Here is a 17,652-nt window from a genome sequence, read left to right on the forward strand (position 1 = left end):
TGGAGAAGGTCAAATAAAATAGACAGTGTGTTTCATGGTGGCTTGAAAATACTCGGAGCATTTTTGTTTTTGTTACATTATGACCTTTCTACAAGATCCTAAAATTGTCCTCTGCTGCTTAAATGACAAAGTGAAGTTCTAATAGCCAAGTAACCCCGTGATCTGATATGACTCTAACTTTAGTGGGGATGGCCTATTGAAGAGCATGCAATAGGCCCCCTTGGGCTGGGGGTGCCTGGGATCTTTTCCAACTATGCTATTGGCTTTCTGGACTTCAGTGTCCTTATCTCTCAAAAGAGCAGGCCAACCCATGAATTAGGAGTGATGGAGTAACATAATTTGTTTAAAATCAGTAACAGGATTAATTATGTGTAAAATGTTCAATGTATTAATATCAAGATGGTTCCCCATTTTAGAGATAAGGAACAAAGACAAGCATTTATCCTCTAACCTTTGTCCTTCCCTCCATACTTTACCGAATGATCATTGTTTGGAAAAAGAGGGTTGGAAATTAAAATATGAGGTTCAATATTAGGATACTTTAATTTAAACACCTTATGAAATCATTAGAGCAAAGAACAAAACCATCCTATCTTCTTGTTAGAATCCAAAAATTGTTTTTGACAAAAATTGAACATTGCTGCTTTTAGTAAAAGACTAATGAAAGGGAAATCCCCTAACATACACACATACATACACACATACTAAAATCTTAACTTTAATCTAGCAAATGAATATAATGGTGATGTTTTATATTAGGTTAATAACCAACATTCTTATTAAAACAGTAAGTAAAGTAAGAATTAAATTATCATTGCTATTATTAGCATGTGTTCTGAAAATATAAATCTATACAATTAGATAAGAAAAAATATTAAAAAGAATGAAGCAAATTATCATTATCTTGATGTGGTTGCCTCTCTGGAAAACCAGGAAAATCAGCTGAAAAGTTATATCAATTTTGATCAAAGTCCAATAATAAATGAATCAATTAAAATAGCTATACTAATAGTCACTTAGAAAATATAATTTAAAGCTCCACTTCATGACAACATCCAAAAAATAAATAGTTAGAGACAAACTTAATAAGAAATGCATAGGACAAAATGAAGAAAAGTACCAAACACACCTGATGGTAATAAAGAAAGAAATGATTCAGCTGAACGTCAGTCAATACTTCTAAATGGCAAGGTTATTTCTTTAAATTTAGTTCTTCTTAAACTAATCCATAAATTAAAGGTTATTTCAACAAACTTCACAAAGGTACTAATCAGGCACCAGAGAAAAAATCTAAATTATATCTTAAGGGATTAAAAAAAACAAAAGCGGTACCAAATTTAAGAATAATAATAAAATGAAAATAATGTGGAGAAAGCATCTGTCAGATTTTAGATATACATGTATGCAGTCATTAAAGAAAAATATAATACTTACACTACAGCAAACAGATGAATGGGGAGAATAATAGAAAGGCCAGAAAAAATATAGTAGCATATAATGGAGAAGATACTAAAGACAGTGTTAGAAAGCAGTAGGAAATGACTATTTCATAAACGGTATTTTGGAAATGCCAAACAATGAGGGTACAGTGGTATATTTATTTCACATGGATAAAAATTCAAAAGGGAAAAACAACATATAAGAAAGAAGAAAATAAGGTAAATGTTGATATCAATTCTGGGTGATGAAAGCCTTGCTAAGGATAATCTTAGAGAAAAACTGATAAAAGAAGTACAGCATCTATGCTTAAGAAAATAGCATAATCAGAACTGAAAGGAAAACTGAAACACTGGGGGAATACATGCAATAGATATGATAGGTAAAGGTAAATAGCATTAAAAAGATGAAGAGCCTTTGCAAATCAATTGCAAAATTGATGAACATGCAATTTTAAAAATGGGATAAGGACACAAATAGCCAATTAATGAAATAAAAAAATAAAAGGCAATAATTGACATATTTTTAAAATCCTCAGCTCTACTAGTAATGAAAGGAATTGAAATTTTAAAATGTGATTATACTTCACTTATCAGGTTGTCAATGATTAAAAAGAATAATAATACCTACAGTTGGTGTGGATGTGAGTAAATGGATCTCTTTTATTTTATTCATGGGACTATAAATTGGTATAATATCTCTGATTAAGTATCAAAAGTTTGTTGATTAAGTATCAAAAGTTTTTGCTCTAGTAATTCCACTTTAGGAATTTATCCTAAAAGAATAATTAGATACTTGGCAAAAGTGTGTGAAACAACTTGATGGTACAACAGACGACCAATATCATGCATTCATCCATATTGTGGGAATTACAAATATACTTAGAAGAAATGTTGATAAAAATTATTGACTCAGAAAAATGTATATCACATACTATTAAGTGAGAAAATGCATTTTATACTTGCATTTTTTAGAATAACAAAATCTGCAAAGAATTTTAAAGAATATCTGCAGCGGTCATTTCTGGATAGTGTATTATCAAGTTATTTTATTTTTTTAATTTTATTTCTGCTTGTTTGTATTTTCTAATTTTCCTCCAAGGAATTTATATTAATTATAGAATAGAAGAAAATTACAAAAGGTTTTATATTTTACTATAATTATTATGACTGATTAAAATTGGAATTGAAATACACTTTATCCTTCTCTGTTCACACATTCCCTAGGATCCTACACTTCTGAATTGCACATCAGATTTGATCTCTTCTGAGAATATTTGGCCATTTGAGGTAAATAAAGACTTTAAGAAATGAATTAACTAGAAAAGGCACATCTGTCTGAGCTCTATATTCATAATATAGTGCATTAGATGCACCAATACTCAAATTCAAGTCTAGTGTTTTCACTAATTAGCAAGTTGTGGAATCTTCTGATGGCTCATACTCCTTCCCAATCTAGTAAATGGGGATAAAAATATCCAAAGATGACCACCTCATGGTTGAGGAATTAGGTAAAACAATGGTTTTGTAAACCACGAAGAACTAGATAGACGAAAAGATTACTTGTCTATCTAACTTAACTGTTACTCATTTCTTGTGTTTTTAGAGATGACATGAGTCTCATATTTTCAAAGTAAATCCATCTCAAAACCTGAGCACACCACTCTCCATCCGCCCAAAGAGCACCACTCCTGATATTAATAGGCCAAGATGGACTTAAATACCGAAGTGTCATCCTGTGTTCTCCTTCCCTGCTGCCTGCCGAGTTGGCTTTGAAGCCTGGACTGCAGAATGGAGTAAGGTAAAGTGAAATAAAAGGCATTGCACATATGAAGATGGCTTTCTCTCTTATATTTCTAAAGATGCCGAATGTGTATGCTGAATTTAGGCAAACATAATACTGATTATTTACATGGCATAATGGAAGTAAACACTCAAGGAGAAAGCAACTCGATGCTTTTACTCAGCATGATACAAACCATTATCTCATGTTTTCTATGGAAAATAGTCTCAGCCGAGAAATTTGGTAACTCAGTAGGCTATTAATAGGATATGGAATGTGATTACTCCTTTTGGATTACTTCAATATGTAATTACTTTTAGAAGCTAGTAGAAAGAAACTCTATTAAATAATTATTATAAGACTGCACTTGCTTTAAGGTTCTGTAATAGCTCTAAACATCGGAGTGTTCATTAACTGTTTGCTATAGTTAATAAAGCCATTTTTTCTTAAAATGTAGCAATTCCCTGCAAAAGTGGTAGTTCAATATAAGATTAGTCTTTTAGAAGAATGGGGAGGGAAGGCAGGCTGTGTAGTTGACTTACCTATGGTAATATAATCCCCTTGAAATTAAAGATGGTATCCCTGAAGTATTGTGAGAAAGTAAAATATGTATGCCTCCCTAGAGAACAATATGTCTTAGTATAATATTTTCAGAGGTTAACAGCAACTAAATATTATTGCACAAAAAGAAAGAAAGAAGACAAGGGAAGTGATAGAGAAGGAGGTGGCACAGTGAATAAAGTCTAGAAAAGCCTTCTGTGTGCAAGGTATCACATGCCAGACAGGGATGTTGCTGGAAATACACCCAGCAGTTACACTCCAAATATAAGTGGGAGAGTACAATAATATTCAGATAAACTTTTGACCATGAATACTTGAGAAATGAGATCATAAAAGAGGCAGTGGCATAAGGGATAAAAGAAAACACCAGAGTAGGATCTGAGACCAATTTGAGAATTGAGAAAATTCGTAGTTGAGGAAGAGATTCTCATGAACTCAAATAAAGACATGCACACATCTTGGAAAGTAGGTATATGTAAGTATACTTATGTAGAATATATATACATAATATATATGAGACATATATAAGATATGTATATCTTAGAAAGTGTTATGAAAAATGCTCTCTTTTTAAATCAACTCAGTAAATATTTATTAGATTCCTATGACATGCCAGGTCTCCCAGCTTTGGGGAAACCAACCTTTACACAAGACAATCCCTATATTATATTTGTGGTCCACTGGAGGTATATGTGCTCCTAGCTGAGAACTAATCATCTACCTTAGGGCTTGGCAAATTGATCCCTTTAAGTGGCTTGAGGTGCTCCCATGTGTGCATAAACCAAAGCCAGAAGGAAAAAGAAAAATCCTAGCTAAAATGCAAAACTAAAGAACTCCAAGTAATGATTATATTTCAAAGTGAATAGGAGGTTGTTTTGTAGGGTTCCTTTAACACACAGGTAGCCCTGATGTCTTGCCTATAACTTCCTTCACAGCCAAGCTCTCAAGGGCAAGTCCACTGCACAAATCAAGGCATCAGGAGAGAAAGTCCCTCTTATTGACCTAAGGCATTTTATCCCACTCTTATTTTGTGTCTGCTTGATTGATAAAGCCCATTATTAAATGCTCAGATCAGTCCAAAGAATAAAAATAAAAGTATTTCAGATCATACTCCTCTCAATCCAAGCAGCATGGGGAACATTTCTCTTATGTAATCATCAAACCAGTAGGGAGCAGTGGTTAAGGCTATAGCTCTGGCCTCTGAGTGCTTGACTTTAAAACCCAGCACTAACTCCTATTTGACTGACTGTGGGCAGGTTACTTAATGGTTCTCAGTCTCACTTTTCTCATCTTCAAAATGGGAATAATAATAATATGGTGGTGTTGAGAAAATTAAGCGTATAGAGTATGGGAAGGCTCCTGGCATGGTGTTTGGAACATAGCTAGTGTTGATTATGATGATGATGATGATGGTGATAACAGTGATGGGGGAAATAAGATTTATCAGTCAGTTTAAAATCCCATGAGCCTGGCCTCAGTCACTGGGAAAGCAATTGACCCCTAACCTAGTACACTGTTCACATGGGGCTAATGAAAACATATACTCGGGAGAACCACCATTTATTCCTATGTTATGATGGCATTTGTCTCCCTATGTCTACACAGACCTGCAATTTCACAGGTTTATGTGAACAGTTACACTAGGAAGTAAGGTGCAGACACTCTGGCTAGGAGTCAAGAAAATTATTTTTTGTCCTTGGCTCTGCCATCAACTTTGTGAAGGGAATGCATCAGTCTGGACCTAATACAGTAAGAGAAACTACTTTAAGTCATCTGCAAGTCTAGACTTCCTTGAATGGCCAAATGAGAAGCCAAAATCATGTTAAATTTTGTAGTTTTTACAGTGGACATGCCCTTTAGGCAACAATTCTGCAACCACCTTTAGACATCAAGTTATATTCTCAACTGCATTGCTTTAAAACTGTGCTTGGAAAAGAAGGGAGCTGAAAGATTACATTGCCTTAGAAAGTTGAACTAATCTCTTCTAACGCTTTACTTGATATCAATATTCAGTCATACTTCCCCCTCAGGGTTTATCAACCTCTTAAAAAAAAAATAAATGAAAGTTGTTTGCATATTGACCCTGTAAGCTTCCCCACTTGGTTTTTCCACTGCTTCATGAATAGCAAAGCCAATACAAAAAGTAAAATAAAATTAGACTCATTTATTCATATTCACCAAATGAGCCCAAGTCTCAAAATAGAGGTGGCATTTCTATTTCTTGTCTATTCTTCAACAGGAAGACATTATTAGCATTAGTAAAAAATAGTTGTGCTCTGCAATATAAAAGCCATTTGTTTTCCATGTCTACTTCTCTGAATACATAGGAAACTTGATACGAACCTCTGTTGTCTCTGACTGTGAAATTTGGATTGTGAATGATTTCAGGGGGGAGACTGAAGATAAATCTCGGTCCATTAGCGGTGTCATCTTTGTCATCTGCACTAATTATAACAATTGGCTGAAAGAGAAAGGTGGTCCATAAATAAATCATACTGACATTGGGATATCATTTATTCAAAAATTCTTGTCTGGCTAAAAAGCCTGGTTTTAATTAGAGAACATAGCTCCCGAGCAAAACTATAGTTCTGAAGCCTTCTTGGGTATTGGGAGGTATCTCCAGGTGACATTCTCAAAAATAAACTATTTCCAAATGCATTGTTCTTAGATAGGGAAGGAGAAGGGGCCTTACCTGATTGGAAAGTGGCTTGGTCTGATCACTCTCACAGATGAAGCCTTCATAAGGGGCAGCAAACTTGGGAGCATTATCGTTGACATCCAGGACCCTAATGGCCACAGGAACTTTGGCTTCTTGATGCCTGTTGTCTGGAAAGAGACAATTCAGACAGGCAATGTCCAGGAGGAATTCACATTGGTCCTTGGGAAAGAGGAAGCTCTAGCTGCCCATTTTGGGGAAGGCAGGGAAAGGTGGTAGCTCAAAAGCCATCTGGAACCTAAAGAGTGCTAAGTCTAATGTATGGTGGGGTGTCCTGCAACAAATATGAGTATTAGGCCAGTAATAACTGGACCAGTTTTCCATGTCTGCTGATTCTGAAGAGGAGGTTTAGTTCTAAAGACTTATAATGGAGCCTGGTCATCCAGAACAAATCTATATACAGCAGTGGTTTTCAAGGATGGTCCTCAAAACAGCATCAGAATCATCTGGGAACTGGATGGAAATACAGATGCTCAGGCCCCACATCAGACCTCCTGAATCAGAGCCTCTGCCCTTGGAGGCCAGAGAGCTGTATGATAACAAGCCTCCATGAGATTCTGAAGTACGAACGAGTATGAGAACCACTGGGCTATAGGTAAATAAGAACCTATAAACCTTGACCCTAAGGATTCCACTGCTTTGGGTTTAATGAAACCCAGTGATGGGATGAAGTGGGAGTTCTTCAGCAGTGGTCGTAAGGTCATAAGTTTCAAACTGCTGAGCACTATCAGCTGTCTTCCAAGTCTGTACACAGTTATGCAGCAGAAAATGAAAATATCTCTATTTGCCTGTGTCTTCTTAGGTCGATGACCAAATATAAATATTTAAGACTGAAAAATATTTTAAGACTAAAAAAATTACTCTGTATCAGTTGTCTGTCATTTTCTAGCATATATAGACAGAAAGTCTGAAGGAATAAGATTAGGTAAAGTAGAATGAAAACCCTTAGAAGAATACTCACGGATTTCTGCTGCAAAGACAGAGATGTTGAGCCAGGCAGTTTCCTCTCTATCCAGAGGTTTTGTAGTTTTAATAAAACCATCCTCAGGATTAATAGTGAAAAATCTGTCGAGGTCAGTATGACGATCGATGGAATACCTAAACAGAATGAAAATGAGGCAATTAGACTGAGACATTTGGAGCAGCTTAATATTTGAATATTTTCTCCATGCTGTATTTAAAGCAACTTTTCAATGAGTCACTTGAGCTAAGGATTTTTTTTTTTAATCAAATTTACTTTTCAAACTCTTTACTTGAATCTTTTATAGAAGTCATTTTGCCACACTGGAATTCTTTATACAGTACAATGAATGAAAGAGTTATTTAGCATATTTGATGGAGAAGTGTAATACCATGTTGCATATTTCTTCATATTTACTACAATCACCCACCATTTGAATATTTATGAAACTGTGTTTGGGTTTCCCTTGTTCCCAAACTACTCACAAAGTCACAAAGGTATCAAAATTTTGCCAGATTTTTGCATTTGAAATGTTAAATAGTTTCAAGTTTATCTAAATTTATCATCAAGTATCATTTATGGCCATAAAAAAAAAAAACAGATTTTTCCTTATTGAAAGAAAATGCTAACTATATTTTGAGTGAACATTTAATTTTAGTAGCTTGGTTCTGACTTCCAGGGTGCAATATGCAATACAGGCTTAGCTATTTTAGCTATTTCTTTGCCACATCACACTCCCCATGCATTAATGATTCAGGATTGTGCCTAATAGTATAGCTGGAAGAATTTAGCTACTCCTGTCCACCAGAAAGTTTGTTTTTCCCTATTGAAAAAGCAAAACAATTTCCAGAATATCATCATGGCATAAATATGGCAAGATGAGGCAGGAGATGGGGGAAAGCAAAAGACTTTTATTGAGAGGTAGAAAGGTGAAATAACTTGTCAGGTATACTCAGTATCAGAGCCCTGGCCTTAACTGGCTTGTGAATTCCAAAGTCTCTTCGCTTTTCATTCCACCATACTCACTCCAAAAGGAAGATGAACAAAGATGAACCGTCTTAACTCAGATATCATGCTAAGCTTCATAATGGGGTGGCTTCCTATTCTTAGAGGGCTTAGCTCTGTTTTCCTAAAATTTACAGAATAATATGCCTAAAGGCACTCACTGAAAGTTGCAGAATCAAAGAATATTAGAGGTAGCAAAGACTGTGGAAACCACAGGATTTATAAACTCTTACTCTTCAGTTTGCAAATGATGGGACTTGCCCATGTTCTACATCTAGTTCCTGCAGAAGCCAGTATTAGAGCCCAGATCTTCTGACTCTAGATCATATTCTTTCCAGGAAAGAGGGACCCTCCTCCCCCATAGAGCACCACAGAACTTCACAGTATAAAAACAGGAGCTCATCCATAATCTCATTTGACGTGTAGCCCCCTGTGGGGATGGAATGATGAGTCCCCTTCCATGGTGAGGAAACTGAGACCCAACAGTCACGCACCTCACAAATATAAGAGCAGAGGCTTAGTTATGGAACCCTAGACACATGGCCCTATGAGGACAAGAGGCAAAAAATAATAGAAGATTGTTTCCCTGGAGTCAGCAAGTCTGCTATCTAATGGCATGACGAGACACACATAGGAAGAGAGAGAATTAACAATTCAAGGCATTAGTCTACGTGAAGTTTGGTTTTGGAAAGACCTAGGTACATGTCCATACTCCATTGCATATAAGCTGAGTGATACTGAAAGAGACATTTAAGCTCTCTGAACTTCAGTTTACTTACCTTTCAAATTAGGATACTGTGCCAGTTTGTATATTTATGTTCCCCAGAAAAAGCCATATTCTTTAATGCATTCTTGTGGGGGCAGACATATTAGTGTGGATTGGATTGGAACCTACTGGTTCAGCTTCCATGGAGATGTGACCCACCCAACTGTAGGTGATAACTCTGACTGGATAACTTCCATGGAGTGTGGCCCCACCCATTCAGCATGGGCCTTGTTTAGTTTACTGGAGCACTATATAAGCTCAGACAGAAGGAGCTCATAGGGAGCTGGAGCTGAGACAGGCATTTTGAAGACGGCTGTTGGAAGCTGATGCAGACATTTTAGAGAACACTATTTTGAAACGCAACCTAGGAGCAAACAGATGCCATGTGCCTTCCCAGCTAACAGAGGTTTTCCGGATGACAATGGCCTTTCTCCAGTGAAGGTACCCTTTGTTGATGGAACTTTATGGCCTTAAGACTGTAACTGTGTAACCAAATAAACCCCCTTTTATAAAAGCCAATCCATTTCTGGTGTTTTGCATTCTGGCAGCATTAGCAAACCAGAACAAATACTGATGGTACCCAGCTTTTAGGTTATCTGTGAGAATTAAATGAAATAATAGTTGTTTAGAATGTATAGCCTAATGCCTTCATATATGGTAAGTAGCACAACAAATAAAAATTGCTATTATTTGTGCTGTCGCTGATACTGTGTTTACACTGAGGACAGATCATGGAAGTTCTCAAAAGTCAATCGACCAAGTATGGCCTTTATTCTGTCACCAATGAGCTAGCATGGAAGGCTTTTTTGCAGGACGGAACAAATAAATGGAATCAGGCTATTAGCATGGGCAGGATGGTCCCAGCAAGAGGGAGAAGAGGGAAGAATGGAGGAAACTTAAGGATCTGATGCAGTCTTTAACACATGAGGCAATAAGGGAGTTAGGTATATGTGTGGCTGAGGAGTTGGAAAATTATGTGATGAAGAATGCACCAATAAGAGTCAGTGGATGTTTGAATATTTATGGGAAGCTGGAAGAGACTTACATAGTTTCTAGCCTGAGGGTCTTACAGAGGGAGATTGGGAAATACAAAAAGAAAGTCAAAATAGCAGAAAGGAGAGGTTGGGATTCAACCAGGAATATGCTGCAATGCTGATAGGATGAAGACTCAATTTGGTTGTAGGTTTCATGGAGTCAGGGGTGGCATTGGTCTCTTTTTTAAGTATGTCACCATAAGTGTGAACTCAAAAATATATTTTGAATAAATAAATAAGTGAGTGGGTAAAAGAGTAGGTGAAATGCACAAAGGACAGGATTATGAATACAGAATTAGAATCAAAGAAAAAGATCAGACTGGAGGTGGAGAAACTAGAGCATCAACTCAGTTTTCAATCATGGCACAGGTGAGAATTCACAGGGGAGGGGACAAGGAGAGAGAAGGGGCAAAGTCAAAAGGCCATGTTTTAAGGAGCCCCCAATGCCTGGACAGGGATCAGACTAGTGAAGACACTAGCTATGATGCTGTCTGAGGCAAGAAGAGGTTACCGCCAAAGAAGCTAAGGGGAGAGAAGATTTTGAGAAGGAAATGGTGAACAAAACTGTGCCTATTGCTACACAGATTGAGAAGATCTAAAAACTATCAAAGCACCTAAGAGGATGGGTGAAACTATCAGGCCTTACCCACATGTCCAAGGCCACAGATTCTCTTACAGGGGAAGAGAAGCAAGCAGGAAAGGAAGTAGTGAGGATAAGAGGCTCATTGCTTGAAAAGTTTTGAATATTCTTCTATATTTTGCTCGGCATTTCCAGGATCAGGTACCCAAGTGGGTGAGAGAGGTTAGTTAGAGGGTGGCATTGAGCATCCATGGATAATTACAGGCATGGAAATTGCCTACATGCCCAGATCAAGTACCACTGAAAACCTGACTCAAATACCTAATCACAGTTGTGGCTCCTTGGAGGCAATGTGGTGCAATGGAAATGAGGGGTTGTTCTATGTATTTTTACCTTATCACTTTAGTTATTACTGTACTTCCGTATTCTAGGCCAAAGCTAACTCATTAAAATTCACACTATGAAAATTTTTAGTAGTTTAAAGGTATTAAAACAGTGTCCAGTCATTATGTAGTGTCTCTTCCTGCAAAGAACACAGTAATGAAACCCTCTCAGAAAATCTTTTTATCATGGCTGCTCGGTTAGGGTAAAAAACTCAAAATGCATTGATGACTTATTTGGGCTAAAAATCCAGTTCCCAACAATGATTGACCAGATTACTTTGAGGAAGTTACTTCATCCTTCTAAGCCTCAGTGTTCTCATCTATTTGATCCTAGAGCAGTCATAGCCTCAGTGGGTGGCTGTGAGGACTAATTTAAAAAACTTGGTGCAACAAATTTCCTGGGGTTAGAGAAGATGCTCAATAAAGGGTAATTCTCTTCCTTTCTCCCAGAAGGGAAAATGTTCAAGGATCTAAAGGAAACTGAAGAGTACTTACAGTTGGGACTTCCTTCTGCCCTGCCACCATTTTCTTTGACATAAAGGGAAAACTCCACTGTACGTGGTATTTTTTTTTAAACTCAAATATGTTTACTCTTGATAGGTGTCTGTCTCAACAACTAGTCTGAGAATTTCCAGTGTGTGTTCAAAGAAGGTTTTCTGAATAAATGTGCAAATGAGATATTATCACTTTTATCATGCTTCATACTTTTTACACTCAGAAGTTGTCAGCTTTAACTTTTAGGAAGAAGCTGAAGTTATTTCATTTATTCATTCAACAAATATTTATTAGGCATCCACTATGGGCTGGGTAGTCTGCTAAGAGGGAGCACCGCAATGGTAAAGGTAGAGAAATGTTAAAATTGGTGGATCTGGATAACTGGGGGTATGGGTATGGTGAAATTCTCTGGATGGGGTTTGTATTATTCTTGCAACTCTCCTGTAAGTTTGAGAGTACTGAAAGAGAGAAAGGAAGAAAGGAAGGAAGGAAGAAAGAAAGAAAGAAAGAAAGAAAGAAAGAAAGAAAGAGAAAGAGGGAGGGAGGTAGGGAGGGAAGGAGGGAGGGAGTGAGGGAGAAAGGGAGAAAAAAGAAAGAAAGAAAGAGTCAGGGAGCATACAGTGGTGACCAGGGGTCAGAAAACATTTTCTGTAGAGATCCATATAGTAAATATTTTAGGCTGTGAAGGTCATAGTCTCTGCCACAACTACTTAACTCTGCCCTAGGAGTTTGTAAAGAGCTATAACAATATGTAAGCTAGTGGGTGTCACTGTGCTCCAATAAAACTTGATTTATAAAAAAAAGATGGTAACTTCAAAATTGGGAACTCTCAGCTCCAGTAATCAATACTTTGTAGTACTGTTATACAGATAGACATATCTGTATAACATTCCTATATCAATGGAATAGAAATGAGAGTCAAGAAAAAAATATTTATGGACAATTGACTTTCAACAAGGATGCCAAGACAACCCAATGGGAAAAGAATAGTCTTTTCAAGAAATGATGCACAGACAATTGGAAATAAACAGGCAAAAGAATGGAGGTGGGCCCTTACCTCACCCCATATAAAAAATTGACTCAAAATGGATCAAAGACCTAAATGCAAGTGCCAAAACCATAAAACTCTTAGAAGAAAGTATAGGTGCAAATCTCCATGACCTTAGATTAGGCAATGGTTTCTTAGATGATATTTGAAGTACAAGCAAACAAATAACAACAGATAATTTGGACTTCATCCAAAGTAAAAGCTCTTTTTTTGCCTCAAAGGACACTATCAAGAGATTGAAAAAAACAACTCACAGAATGTGGGAAAATATTTGCAAATCATATATCCGATAAGGGTTTAATATCCAGAACCTATAAATACTTGCTACTCAACAATAAAAAGACAACACAATTTTAAAATGAGAAAAAGAATATGGGCAAACATTTCTCCAAGGAAGCTATACCAAAAGCCAATAAGCACATGATAGGATGCTCAACATCATTAGCCAATAGGGAAATGCAAATCAAAATGACAATAAGTTATCACTTCATACCAACTTAGACGGCAAACAATAACAAGTGCTGGTTGGATGTGGAGAAATTGGAACCCTCACATGTTGCTGATGGGAATGTAAAATGGTGTGGCCACTATGGAAAACGGTTTGGCAGCCCCTCAAGAATAAGCACAGAGTTATATGATCCAGCAATTCCACTCTAAGTATACTCCAAGAGAAAAGAGAACATGTTCTTGTAAGTACTTGTACAAGAATTTTCATAGCAACATTATTTGTAATATTCAAAAAGTAGAAAACAACTCAAATGTCCATCAACTGATGAATGGATAAACAAAATGTGATATATACACAATGGAATATTATTCAGCAATAAAAAGAAATGAAATACTGATGCATTCAACATGGATGGACCTTGAAAACATTATGCTGAGTGAAAAAATCCAGTCCCATAAGACCATTGTATGATTCCATTTATATGAAATATTCAGAATTGGAAAACCTACAGAGACAGAAATTAGATTAGTTTGGCCAGGGATTATGAGAAGTAGGAATGGGGTGACTGCTTATGGGGGGGTTTGTTTTGTGGGTGATAAAAATGTGGAATTATATAGGAGTGATTATTGAACAATCTTGTGAAAGATACTAAAAACCACTGGATTGCACAGTTTAAAGGGTGGATTTTATGTTTTATGGTATGTGAATTTTATCGCAATAGAAAATAAAAAAAAAGAAACAAAAGTCAGATGACAACCGGATTTGGCCTAAGGGGTTTTTAGTTTGTCAACCATGAACTAGACAGACACATCCCCGTCCCTGTCTGAGTGGGCCAGCTAGAGGGGACAACACAGCGTGGTGAGGGGGAAGCCTCTGGGAAAAGCGTCTGACCCATCTGTAGAGAGCCTGGAAGAATCCCTAGAGGAGGTGACTCCTAAACAGATATGGAGAAAATGAGCTTTAGGTAGCAATGTGTAAAGGGCAGAAGCAGAGAGCTCCAACCAGAAGGAACAACATTCATAAGGATAAGGATTAGGAGAGAGCAAGAGCATTTCAGAGAATTGGAAGCAGCTTGGTTCAGCTGCAGCTGAGGGACAGCAAGACCAAAAAGCAGAAGAGATCAGCAAGGTGCAGCAGGGGTTGGCATGGAGGGACAAAGAAGAGCCCTAAATAAGGAACAGAGTTTGGGTTATTTTGGAGGGGGCAGCCGATGGCGAACAAGACAGTCACTGATTTTTTGTTAATTAGTGGTTAAGTGAGGCATGAGGTGAAATTGGATTTGCATTTTAAAATAATCATTTGACTACAGGATTGATAAAATGGAGACAGAATACTGGAGGCAGGGAAACCAAAGATGGCACATGAAGGAATCTAGGCAAGAAAGGAATTAGGGGAGTGTCCTTGGAGAAGTAAACACCTGCTAGAATCCAGATCTGAGCGGGTTTCTCTTGACTCCATGACTCAAGCCTCCTTCTCTGGCTCTTTCTCATTACTCTCTCTCTCACTCTCTCTCTTTACTATCAGCCCCTTTGATCATTAGTTCAGGTTTGGGGGTGCAGTGGGGTGGAGTGAGGTTCTGCCAATTTTGCGGCTTGCTTTTGCAAGTTACAAAAAATCTATCCATAATAATAAAAGCACCCTAAATTTGTGTGGCACTTTGTCATCTTTCTCAACTGCTCTGCAGCAGTTAGATGGACAGAGCTTGCTTTCCTAGCCTCCTGCTCATTGGTTGTGGCACTCTGGTCAAGTCACTTTGCCCTGCAAAGCATCAATTTCCTCTTAATTTAAGGAATAATAATTCCTTTAACAACAAAGTGGAGGGGATAAATGAGGTCATATGCCTAACACATCTAGTAGGATAACTACAATGCAGGAAGGTGTTTGAGAAATTACAATATAATTATTTCATAATCATTATTTGTACTTCCCCAAAGTTCTCTGCAGCAGACAGATCCAGCCAAGGCTTATATTTCAGGTGCACATTGAGGGATCTGATCCGGAGAGAAATTACATAGCTTGAAAAAAGGCTCTATGAAAAGTTAGTAGCAGAGGTGAACCGGAACACCTGTCTTCTAAATCTCAACCCTGTTTACTGTTCCTTTTTGAGATAAACTTGGAGCCTTTTTGAGATTGAAAGATGTGTTCCTGTAAAACCTCTTGTCTCTCATGTCTCCCATCTCATCTCTTAAAATAAATCCACTCGTACCTTATTGGGCTGTTGGCAGCATCAGGGTCTTTGGCATGCACTCTCCCAACCACCGTGCCAGCAGCTGCATTTTCTTGGACTTCGTGGATGTAACTTGGGGCCAAGAACGTGGGGGGCTCGTCCGCATCTTCTACCGCAATCTTGACCGTCACGGTGTCCTTGAAGGGCCCGTTGCTGATGAACTTCGGGTCAATGTGCACGTTGGCGGCCTCCACCTTCAGGCTGTATGCTCTTTTGGTTTCAAAATCTATGGGCTGACCAGAATGAGGAGGAATTGAAAACCAGTTCTTTGAAAGAATAATGTAATAGAAAGACCTGACTGTTTTATAGGGCCGAGTGAAGAGTTCCTCAAAGAGAGCAAACTGGTGTCTATTCAAAATCCAATTACCTGAGCCATTTGGTCACAAAATCAGACAAATTGATTGCTGAAACTTGGAATGTGCTTCATGGGTAATTACAGATGCCAGACAGCTGCAGAAGGACCACATAGTCGAAAATGAACACTATGTTTGCCCAGATCAGATGTTAAAAGTTTAAGGGACAGATTTGAAACACTAGAAAAATAAATTTTGTAGTCCATTTTATAAAGTACTAAATACCTTGGGAGTTAAAATACCTGCTGAATTCCAGCCAAAGAGCAAGCTATGCCTTGACAGGCAATTGCTTAGGTTTTTTGGCCACATCTGGTTAAATAATATCAACAACACTTTTAAACTTACTGACTGTTTAGCATTTCCCAAAACCTGGGACACTTACCAGGATTGGCCTATAAGATGATGTGAGGTGGTTTATGGGTAATTTTGGTGGGTAGGGCTGTTGAATAATATTAACTTATTTATCAACATGCTCTTTTTCCAATCTTTAGAATCCTGAACAGAGCAGGGAGAAAAGCTTAGAATAGAGCTGATTTTTAACATAACCTTGACTCTTACTGATCCCTCTTTTGAAGGTCTCTGACACAACTCTTGCTAGAATGCGATGACATTGTTTTGTTTTGATTATATTCATTTTTAAGTGAACTTCTTCTATTTATGGCAAGTGACAGGACAATAAGAATAATGCTTCATGTTTAAAAGAAACATAAATATATAAAAATGTAAGGCCCATTTAAAGAAAACCAAGTATAAATAGTACAGGTTTTGCAGAGACATGAAAAAAATTAAAAGTCGCATTTGAATGACTTCAGTTATTGGGAAATTGATGGTAAACACTCATTTCCTAATTCTGAATGCGAGGAGGTGCAGTCAGACAGCAAAGGGTGCAAAGTAAAATTTTAGCAGAGAAACAAATCCTAATGCCTAGGAAACAGAACTTTCTAATTAGCAGTCTGGTTGCTGCTGAACTACCAAATGTTTGGAAGGAGTTTGATCTTTTAAGTCAGGCATCTGCCTACCATGCTGTTGTCGTTTTAATGTGCCTGGCAAACACTGGTTTTGAATGGGCATGTAATCAAGGGGCTTAGACCTGACCTAATTCTACAGAACTCCAAACCAAGGATGATTCGAGTTGCAGGGAGGTTAGACACATTCCAAATCCTTGACACTTTCTCCCATCAACTTCCTACCCCCAATTCCCCAAAAGCCAGGCTACCTTTCCCTTTTTTTGAAGTTAAATCTACCCCACTGCTCCACCAATCTCAGCCTCAGCAGTATCTTCATCCATGGCTGGGTTACTGAGCAGCAGAAAAGAATGATATTTACAAGCTGAAGGTGAGATGGCTTCAATTCTCAAAAATCTCTGCAGTTATCAGTCAGAATCAACTGACTAGAATAAGACAGCTCTGAGACGAGGTAACCTGTAACCAGAAGAGAGGAAACTCTAATCCGAGATGGTCTGTTGATGCCAACAGAGCACAAACTTTTAAAATTGGTTATGTCTTAAGATTATACCTAAGGAACCAGAGGCAAGTTCCCACTGGAAAGCAAGTATAGTCACATTACAGCCTGACTGATACATCCCAGATCCCAAGCCAGGCTCTCCTGGTCTTTGCAAATGTTTATCTGTCTGGAATGTCCTTATCCAAATTGTTTAGGTTCTACAGAACCTTGTAATGGTCAGCTCATGTCTCACTACCTTGGGAAGTCCTCTTAGACTCCACCAGGGGGAACTCTGTAGTCCCTAAGGTTCCCTTCTGCAGCCCCTCATCTCCTTCCCCTTCTAGGCTGGGAGTAACTCAAAAGATTTCCCTGAGTCTTGTTGATTTTTGCTGATCTTTGCGTCCCCAGTGCCA

The 17,652-nt window shown here is 37.7% G+C and overlaps 1 protein-coding gene across 4 annotated transcripts in view; it reads right to left on the reverse strand.

Annotated features, from left to right (window-relative positions):
* The window catches only part of CDH11 (cadherin 11), a 156,056-nt gene that overhangs the window by 13,758 nt on the left and 124,646 nt on the right, over positions 1–17,652 (reverse strand). For all 4 annotated transcript variants that reach the window (XM_037815902.1, XM_037815899.1, XM_037815901.1 and 1 more), the window contains 4 exons: positions 15,423–15,676; positions 7,458–7,594; positions 6,473–6,606; positions 6,124–6,241 (listed from right to left, as the gene is read on the reverse strand). In XM_037815902.1, the coding sequence (XP_037671830.1) occupies positions 6,124–6,241; positions 6,473–6,606; positions 7,458–7,594; positions 15,423–15,676 (643 nt within the window). The remainder of the gene's footprint in view (positions 1–6,123; positions 6,242–6,472; positions 6,607–7,457; positions 7,595–15,422; positions 15,677–17,652) is intronic.

The sequence above is a fragment of the Choloepus didactylus genome, chromosome 22 (genome assembly GCF_015220235.1).
Source record: "Choloepus didactylus isolate mChoDid1 chromosome 22, mChoDid1.pri, whole genome shotgun sequence".
In the NCBI taxonomy this organism is placed as follows: domain Eukaryota; kingdom Metazoa; phylum Chordata; class Mammalia; order Pilosa; family Megalonychidae; genus Choloepus; species Choloepus didactylus.